General features: G+C 37.5%; 1 protein-coding gene across 1 annotated transcript in view; it reads left to right on the top strand.

Annotated features, from left to right (window-relative positions):
- The window catches only part of LOC107699896 (roundabout homolog 2-like), a 65,042-nt gene that overhangs the window by 22,741 nt on the left and 32,231 nt on the right, over positions 1–10,070 (top strand). Inside the window, exons 3-6 of the mRNA XM_016501334.1 lie at positions 842–999; positions 2,264–2,384; positions 2,472–2,610; positions 3,766–3,893. Coding sequence (XP_016356820.1) covers positions 842–999; positions 2,264–2,384; positions 2,472–2,610; positions 3,766–3,893 — 546 coding nt within the window. The remainder of the gene's footprint in view (positions 1–841; positions 1,000–2,263; positions 2,385–2,471; positions 2,611–3,765; positions 3,894–10,070) is intronic.

Below are 10,070 nucleotides of genomic sequence, written 5' to 3'. Positions count from 1 at the left end.
AACGCGCAATTATCTCAGATACTCAATCCAGCCATACTAATCATCAACAACAGGTGCGTTCGAAGAACCGAATTAGCCAGATCCTGATTAGCGCGAAGATACCATCTTGGATGTGACATTTCATCTCGGATGTAATAAGCGACGTACGAAGAACGGGCCCCAGATCCTAATTAGTTGGTTCAGATTGGCCCTGTTGTAGATTAATAGTGTGGGCTAAGTGAGGGCTGCCCGTGCAGGGCCAGAACTAAGGGGCCAACGTTTTGCCAATGAGCAAAATCTCAGAGGCCCTGCGCTGGCAGCCCGCTGGGGGCCCTTAGGCTAGCCCTAAGTGGGCCCGTCAAGGGCCAGTGCAGGTTTGTTTGCAGGGTTCAGTCTACAGTATCACAAGATCCTTGTAAATGTCTTTACTGTCACTGCATCCATGCTGAATAAAAGTATTAATTCCTTTAAAAAAAAAAACCTTACTGACCCCAAACTTTTGAACAGTAGTGTAAATAGAAGGCAGCTCACTAGATTTTGAAACAGACCCCTAGTCATGTCATGTCTCTTTTATGTGGTCAATTATTCAGCTGTATTTAAATGTGAATGTGTTGTCATAAAAACACTTTATAATTGATAAGATGAGAAAGCCAAAGCATTACATGCAGGAATGAGCACAGGAGATTTGAGGACACGAGCTGAGAGAAAGCAAAGATAAGACGCCTCATTCATCTCTGACTCACAATTCCCAAGTTCCTCAATGAAGATCCATTAATAAACACCTCGCACAAGGGAGAAGATGAAAACATACCAAACAAAAACAACACAGCATACAGCTAACACTTGTCTCAATCTCCCATAGTTCTCAGGGATGATTTCCGCCAGCCTCCCAATGATGTGGTGGTGGCAGCAGGAGAACCTGCTGTGCTGGAGTGCGTCCCTCCCAGGGGTCACCCCGAGCCCACCGTTTCCTGGAAGAGGAACAATGTTCGTGTCAATGACAAGGACGGCAGGATCTCTGTGAGTCAATAGCAGAAAGTGCAATGTTGGCACAGGAGTGATGATTAGGTTGTAGTGCAGCAGTGACATCACTCTACCCCTCTGCAACCAGCATCGATTGAAACATAAATCAGTGCACTTGATCACGTCCTGTTCTCCACCAACATTGACATCACTGCCAAAAGCAAATTGTCTAGGTGCACTTAGCATTAGTCTATGTTTATGCTGTGCTGGTTACCAGTGTTGTCACAGCTAAATCTAAAACTGTTTTTGTTCTTTGAAAAAAAAACAAAAAAAACCCACACAAAATAAAAATATAAATACTAGATGAAAAATTTTAATTTAAATAAAAAATGTTGTTTAAGTTTAAGTACTAAAATTACTAAAAAAAATTAAATAATAAAGTTAAGAAATATTTAAAAAACAAAAATAATCACAAATAAAAAAGTCACAAAACAAAATGATGAAAATATGAAAATAACAGCTAAAAATAAAAGCTATAAATACTATAATAGTATATAAATAACAAAATAACTAAAATTACACTGGTTTCTGAAAAAAAAAGTTTGGTCATGTGACCTCAATATGGAGTCAGCCTGGACCATTTAAAATAAAACCGCTTTTATTAGGCTTCTGATATAAGTAGAGTCTTCGTGTCATGTATGTCTATGTATATTTTTCAAAAGTACATATTTTTTCAAAAATATTATTCATTTCTTTGTGTTAACCCAGCTAACAAGGAACATTCTCAGAATGTTGTCTAACGTTCTGGCAAGGTTCTCTCAAAGTTATGAACAAACGTTCTTCCAGTAATGTTAATAGAACGATCATTCAGAGTTATTGGGTCTTTAAAAATATTCTCAAAACGTTAGCACAAAAACATTCATGGAACGTTTAATTTCTGAAACATTTTCATCTGAATTTTTTAAATGTTGCTTCTTGTCTCAGAATGTTCAGAAGACATTCAAAAATTACATTCACATAATGTTTGTATGTTCCCTTAACATTTGAATAACCAAGAAAAATTTTTTCAAAACATTTTTTTTAAATGGACATTTTGAATGTTCAGAACATTCAGAAATTACATTTTCATAACTTAATGAAAGTAAGCAAAACATTCTTAGAACATGTCTGTTAGCTGGGAAACTTTTATTTTTTAAAGAGGAATACATTTATGAGTGTACCTTAAACTGAAGAAGATACTGAATACTGAAAAATCTTTTTAAAGAATCAAATCAAGTTGTACTATAATAAAGTGATATGTGGGATTTTTTTTTTTCTTCAGATGCGTGGTGGTAAGCTGATGATTTCTCACACCCGGAAAAGTGACGCAGGCATGTACGTGTGCGTAGGCACCAATATGGTGGGCGAGAGAGACAGTGATCCAGCCGAACTCGTTGTGTTTGGTAAATCCAATTTCCTGGCTCATTTTTTTGGTTTCACAAAGGAGTGAAAATAATCACTGTGTGATATGTGTGTGACTGTGTAAGCAGAGAGGCCAGTGTTCATCCGCAGACCTGTGAATCAGATCGTTTTGGCTGAGGAGACTGTTGACTTCTTATGTGAGGTTCATGGAGACCCGGCTCCGACTGTCCGCTGGAGCAGAGACGAAGGAGAACTACCACGGGGGAGGCAAGACTCCGCTTACAAACATTTGTGATGCTGTTACAGCACCTTTATGGAGCTCAAATGCCAGTTTAATGACTTTTATGTAGTGACAGATTAGAAAATCAGTTTCCTATTTCCGTTATAGTTGAGTTAGAGAAGCAGAAAGCTCATAAAACCAATAAACCTCAAACTGAGGAATAATATTTATTGCATAATACAGCATTATACAACAAAACCTGAGAGATTTCTGTCCCTCCACTGAAAGTCTGTTACACCAAAACTTAGACAATTCAAGAAATTCATGAAGATATGTGCTTGCATTTAACGTATTTGATAAGCTCTACTGTGTGTATGTATGCTGATCATTGTTTATAAGATAAACAGATTTAATTTATGCTTTTATTCACATATAAAGTAGGTCTGCACAATACTGATGAAAAATGTAATATGCGATAACTTACGTATTTGCGATATGATAATGCTTTAAATGTGTCATTTAAATTATATTTAAACATATTTAAAAACTAAAAATGATATAACAAACATTTTTTGGCACTAAATTGTTGGCAGCAGCTGCGAGTGACTCATCTTTTCAGACTAGTTAACTAGTCATCATGACAGCTTAATGACAATCGTAGCAGTCACGTGGCTAGTTTGTTCTCTGCTAAATTAACTGCAATTCTCAATATAGAAATGGAAACGGAAATCACATTGTAGAGTGATTTGAACTAATGAAGCAAAAGGTTGTTAGATTTTATTGGCAGTAAGGCATACAGTATGCTATTTAAAAGAAAGCTCTCTTGGCCAACAATTTTAGAGGTTTCAGTCTTTTCCCATTCAAATGGATTGCTGTAGCTGTTTGACTAGAAAGATGACCGCCAAGTGAACTGACTTGAATCTCGATCCCATTTCCATTCTCTCCCCAAATAGTTTGCTGTCTCCTTTCTACTGTCAAATAAAAAAGTGGCAAAAGTCCCAAGAATAAAATATAACTAGTGTTTCCTAGAGTTTGGGGCACAATACAGTGCAGTACAGTGGCATATCTGATGGAGTCTCACAGAAATGTCCTCTTAGAGAGCGGAGGGATGTAGACAGTCTGTAGGAGGAATGTGCGATGACTGTTCAATCTGCTCTCCTCACGGACAACCACTGTCTCTTTTCACCTTCTCGGCCGAGTAGATTTGAGATCCGTGGTGACAACACCCTGCGTCTGATAAGGGTCAGAGCAGAGGACGAGGGCACTTACACGTGTGTCACAGAAAACAGCGTGGGCAAAACCGAAGCATCCGCTGTGCTGCAGGTCCATGGTAAGACGCACAGGCATGCACCCTTTTACACGTGTGTCGACACACATCACAGCGCACCTGAAATATGCATCACAAAGAAGCAAGCTGATATTCTTAGCTTCATGCATATGTTGCCACTCATCTCCATTAAACAGACCGCACCGCAGCCATTTGAACCTGTCAGGCACAATCAGTCTGATCTGTGTGAAGTCACCTGGAAGGATTTATCAGCTCCTCTGTTGCTGCTCAAATGGTAGCTCTGTTCTAGTGCGCTGCCTCATTGCCTAGATAGCCAGCTGACTTCTAAAGCCCAAAGTATACTCCGTTTTGACGCAAACACTTAGCATATGCATTCGGATGAACACATATGCTAATTGTGACATTTACGCAATGCTCACTGTACACATAAAACCGAAGTATAATTTTGCTTTAAGTTGGCATCCTGACTGCCATGGAAGTGACTGATTTAGAATCTTTTACATAGGCAGCAACACAAATAGCAAGAGACTCGACTCACAATTGGTTTCATTAAAGATCATGTTCGCATGTTGATAAGCTAACATAAGCTAACGTAATACTGAAATAAGCATGAAATACAAAAACATTGGGTACAAATTTTTTTTAGACTGAACTATTTTTCTTGATACTTTTCAGTGTTGAATTAAATATACAGTACTGTGCAAAAGCCTTAGGCCATTAGTATTTTTTTTCACCAACAAAAATAAAGATTATAAGCCAGTTATTTCTATCTTTTGTAGTGTGTCAGTAGGAAATATCAGTTTACATTTACAAACATTCCTTTTGCCATCAATTGTAATAATCCAGTGAGATTTTTGTATGCACAAGGAGTCTGACAACAGTCAGTGCTGCACACAAAGATCTGGGGCCCGTTGCATAAACCGTTTAGACTAGTCTTAAAAAGTTAGTCATCTAATTTTTTTTCTTCAAGACTGGTCATATACTTTTTAAATTCGGTTATAAAAAGATAGATTGGTCTTATTTATATTGGAAAAGTAAGACTGATTACCCCTTGGCAACTGCTAGTTGGTCAAACTAGTTCTTAAGACACAGTCTTAACATGGTGGCTAAGTTTATGCAACTGGCCCCAGGATCTCACCACCATCCAGTCCGTCTAGAATTACATGTGTAAAAGGGTGGTCACACCAAATATTGATTTGATTTAGTTAAAAGAAGTTAATTGATAAATAAAATCTATTTATGACATTATTTTTTGAAAACATCCTCACTTTACAGCATTTTTACACAAGTGCCTAAAACTTTTCACAGTACTGTAGCTTTGTAGGGAGGTTTCTTCAAGTGTCTCGGCGAGGTTGCCACAGTTCTTCTGGATTTAGTCTGTCTGTTTCTTCATGTAATTCCAGACAGACTGGATGATGGTGAGATCAGATCTCTGAGTGGAGCACTGGCTGTTGTCAGACTCCTCGTGCATACAAAAATCTCACTGGATTATTACAATTAATGACAAAAAGAATGTTTGCAAATGTTAACTCATATTTCCTACTGACACACCACAGCAAAAGATAGAACATTTTTGTTTTTTGTAGGTGAAAATAGTAATGGCCTAGGACTTTTGCACAGTACTGTACATTTTAAGATCAAAAGTTTTATACACCTCATCCACCATCTTGGATTTAGTTTTTCTCTGAGCATATGTGAAACTTCTGTCATTATTTACTCACCCTCATGTTGTTCCAAAATGGTTTCTTTCTTTTATTATGTGGAACATAAAAATAAATACTAAATAAATAAGTACATACATAAAATAAATACATAATGTCAGTGGGGACCAAATGTTGTTTTGGACCCCATTGAGTTTCATTGTATGAACAAAAAAGGTTGAAAACCATTCTTCAAAATATCTCCTTTTGTGTTCCACTGAAAATAGAAACTCATACAGGTTTGGAATGATATGATGGTGAGTGAATTATTGTAGAATTTTCTACTTAGGCAGCTTACTATGTTTTGGAACAGAGCAACTATGTGGAGCTTATGTTAAAGCGTGTGGATTACTGTATTTGACAGCTGTTATAGAGAGACGGTGTGCTTTAGCAAACTGCCGGAGTGCAGAGGCAGTGTTAATAGAACGTGGCAAAGTGTGTGTTTGCATGTATGTAGAAATGAGAGAGAGAACTGGATGGGAATCTAACTGGCACAAGCCGGGGGAAGCAGCTGTAGCAAACCTGATTCAATCAATTCATCCTCCAGTTATTTTGCCAGTCTGAATTAAGATGAGACCAAGCAGCTCTGCCTCCATCTCCTTCCTACTGCCTCCTTTTTCTGCCTCTCTCTCTCTCTCTCTCTCTCTCTCTCTCTCTCTCTTTCTCCATTTTCTGACTCAGGGCCATTTTCTTGATGTTTCATTTGTGAATTTTCTGTCTCATTTGCTTTGATGTTTTGTTGCCCTTCATCATTTCATCCTTACCAACCTTTCCTTCCCCTTGACTGCATGCTGCCGCATCTCAGAAGGTGGCACAGGCAGACAGTTTTATGTTTTGCATTGTGGGTATAATAAAAATGTGTGTGAATGCTTCAAAAAGACATTTTAAGTCATTACTCTTTACTGCAATTAGATTAATATGGATTTCAGAGCTCGTGAAATAAGACATTTAATGCAGCTGATTAACATTAATAACACTGAAACATGAGCATTCATACATTTTAAAAATAGTTTAAAAGGAGTGACTACTAGATTTTCATGCATACATTTGGCAGACATTTTTATCCAAAACAGCTGCTTACAAAACGATGCATTTAAGCGGAACATTTTATCAGTGCTAGCATTAACTAAAGATCGAACCCATGACCTCGCTTTACGCTCTACCAGCTACAAGGATTTTGAGACTGAATTCAGTTGCTGTCATCTACTGTACCTCTCTCAGATTATGAAAATTAGAGGTAAAAATAGAAGCCTTTGAATTTGACTTATTAATTAGTGCAGGTTTTACCACATTAATTTGTGGCACCTATGTTAGTGACGTTGGTTTGAATCTGATGTGTGACTTTGACTAAACCTGTATCCACACGTCTCCACATTTCCTGTCCTTTTTCTCACTGTATATATCAATAAAAGTAAAAAAGGCCAATAAAATAATAAAATTTGCTAGCACCTTTAAAAAATAATAGCATATTTATCAAAAATTTGATCCAAAATCCCAAATTATGGTTTTGTCAAACCTGCCAATGGTGAGTACATTTCATAGTATATATATATATATATATATATATATATATTCAGCATTTTTTTTTATTTGGATATTAGTGACAAGCAGCATTTGCAGTATTTTGAAGAGTAAATGAAATTAGTTACTCGCCAGTGGCTGAAAACGTTTGCATAATACTGCTGTAATACATCTGTAGGAATTATAGTCACATATGTGGAATATTTCTCATATTAATTCACCAAAACTAAAATATGACCAACAAAATCCCAAAGTGTTGTTTATTTATGTCACTCAGCATCACATATGACATGAGCCAGTATCCATCTCTTAGTGGAACTGTACCTGTCACAAATATTCCACATATGTGACTGTAATTCTTACAGATTTACTTCTGTATTATGCAGCAGTATTATGCAAACATTTCCAGCCACTGGCGAGTAACTAGTTTCATTTACTCTCCAAAGTGGTTTCTACTGACATTGGCACTGGATGAGTTTTACATTTGATCCCTGCATGTACATGTACAGAAGTTAGAGTAAAAAAGTTATGTATGCAGTTTGTTAACTTTTACTTCCTGTGTGACATAATAAGAACACCTGTGCTCATGTGAGATTGACAGGGCCTGTGTCTGTCAGGGGAATGCTGTCTTCTCTGATCCTCTCAGCAGATGTTTGCTGCCTTCTAGCCTAACATTTTCCCAACATACCAGCGAGCAAAGCCACGGCATCAGTGACTTAACACATTGAAGATTACGACTGACCACACACATCTGCTGTTTTTACACTCATCAGACAAGCGCACACGATGAGCGGCCATGTGCACAAGAGCTTTTACCGAGCCCAACAAAATGCCCACAGGATGAGTCATGAGTCAAATGCATCCTTGTTCACTGGATCATCTCAAACGTGCCCTGTATTAAAAATGGGAAATGGTGCGGTTTAATTCTGTGGCTATTAAAGAGACATTTCATGCAAAAATTAACATCTGTCATCATTTATTCACCCTCATCTGTAAGCTTCTCTCTGCCACAGGTTAAAAAATAAAAAAAGGTATTTGTGAGTTTTTATCTCACAATTCATAATTGCAAGATATAAATGCAGAATTGTGAGATATAAACAGATTGCGAGATATAAACTCACAATTCTAAGAAGAAGAGTCAGTGTGAGGTAAAAATTCGAGATTGCAAGAAAAAAGATGAAAAATTGCAATATGTAAACTCGGAATTGTGTGAAAGAAAGTCAGAATTTTTAGTTTATATCTTGCAAGTCAGAATGAATTTCTCTGACTTACAAATTTATATCTTGACATTTTGACTTTCTTTTTTGAACTGCAAAAAAAAAGAAAAAAGTCTGAATTGTGAGATAAAGTTGCAGTTACCTAATGTATTTATTTTATTCTGTGGCGTAAATGGGCTTCCAAACCCTCATGACGTTCCAAACCTGAATGACTTTCTTCTGTGGAGCACAAAACAAGATAAAAAAATATTTTTTTGCCACCGATAGCCTTGTGGGCAGTGCACCAACATACGTATAGCACCGTTGTGCTATGTGCATCCCGAGTTTGAGTCCCGGCTAGTGGACCCTTCCCGATCCCACCCCCTCTCTCTTGCACTTCGCTTTCTGTCATTATTCAACTCTCCTATCAAAATAAAAAGCAAATGCCCAAAAAAATGAAGTATTTTTTGTCAGTGAGGTCTAAAACAACATCCCCATTGGACCCCATTGACTTCCATTGTACACTCTTAAAAATAAAGGTTCCAAAAGGGGGTTTTCACAGTGATGCCATGGAAGAACCATTCAGTAAACAGTTCTTAAAAGAACCTTATTGTGTAGAGCATTTTAATAATCAAAACAAGAATAATAAAGAATGTTTTGTGGAATAGAAAGGTTCTGTGGATGTTAAAGTTGCTTCATCGAGCCATAAATGCTAAAAAGGATATTTAAGGCCTTGATTTTTAAGGCCAAAAAAAAAAAGAAAAAAAAAGCGAAATATTTTTAAAATATCTTCTGTCCCTTTAAGGCTCCAGAATTTCATTCTACTCTGAAATGTTTCTTTAACTCATTATTTCAATCCCTAAAGCTGACATACATACATACATACAAGTCAATCTGTCGCTTGGGAGTTGTCACCTGCAAACGTGAGCAGTAGCTCCTTCAGCCTCGAGCCACTTCTCCCCACACTATTATTCTCCTCCAGGTTTAAGTGATCTTTGTCAGCTTCTCGTCATGGGTTTTTATTTGTGTGGGAGCTTGTAGCCCCGTCAGAAAAATGTGAAAATGGAGAAACAACTCGGATGAGTCAGATCTCGCGCTTTCTCTCTGCCTTTCACGCTCTCATACGCCTTCTCTCACTTGAGTCTGGTGTACAAACCTACTGTGAAGTTTCTGAACAGCAGGGTAGCGGTCTGGTTATCTAAACAAAGAAACACAGCCTTGAGCCCAGTGCCGTACTAAAAAGTGGGTGGGAAATGACTGCTGGATAACATTGGTGGTTCCGTTTGGATTTCAGAGCAATAAACCGAGCAGTAACCACCTAAAACATCGCCGCTGAAAACAGATGTTTTTTGATACCGTGCATCCACCGCTATCCCAGCATGAGCCGCGGACTCCAGCATCGGAATCTGCTTTGCAGTCACAACTAATTACTTGCTTTAATCTGGGCTGAGTGGAGACTCTATATGTTTTAAATCCGACAGCTCTCACGCTAATGTGCAAATCACAGAGCTGATGAGCCTCAGAGGACAGCACTTAACTGATAAGCAGGGGTGTGAAGTAACGAATTACAAATACTCACGTTACAGTAATTAAGTAGTTTTTATCAGTAATTGTACTTTTTTGAGTAGTTTAAAAATTGTGTACTTTTACTTGAGTACATTTTAAGTGATGTATCAGTACTTTTACTCCGCTATTTTCCTCCGTTTGTGGTCGTTACATGCTTATTTTTATTTAATTTTTATCCATCAACGTGATTGGATAGATAGTAATAGGTCTCGTGACTTTCGTCAAATCAAATTGTG

This window comes from Sinocyclocheilus anshuiensis, unplaced genomic scaffold (assembly GCF_001515605.1).
Source record: "Sinocyclocheilus anshuiensis isolate Anshui unplaced genomic scaffold, SAMN03320099.WGS_v1.1 scaffold891, whole genome shotgun sequence".
In the NCBI taxonomy this organism is placed as follows: Eukaryota; Metazoa; Chordata; class Actinopteri; order Cypriniformes; family Cyprinidae; genus Sinocyclocheilus; species Sinocyclocheilus anshuiensis.
This window is presented reverse-complemented; position numbering and strand designations above follow the sequence as displayed.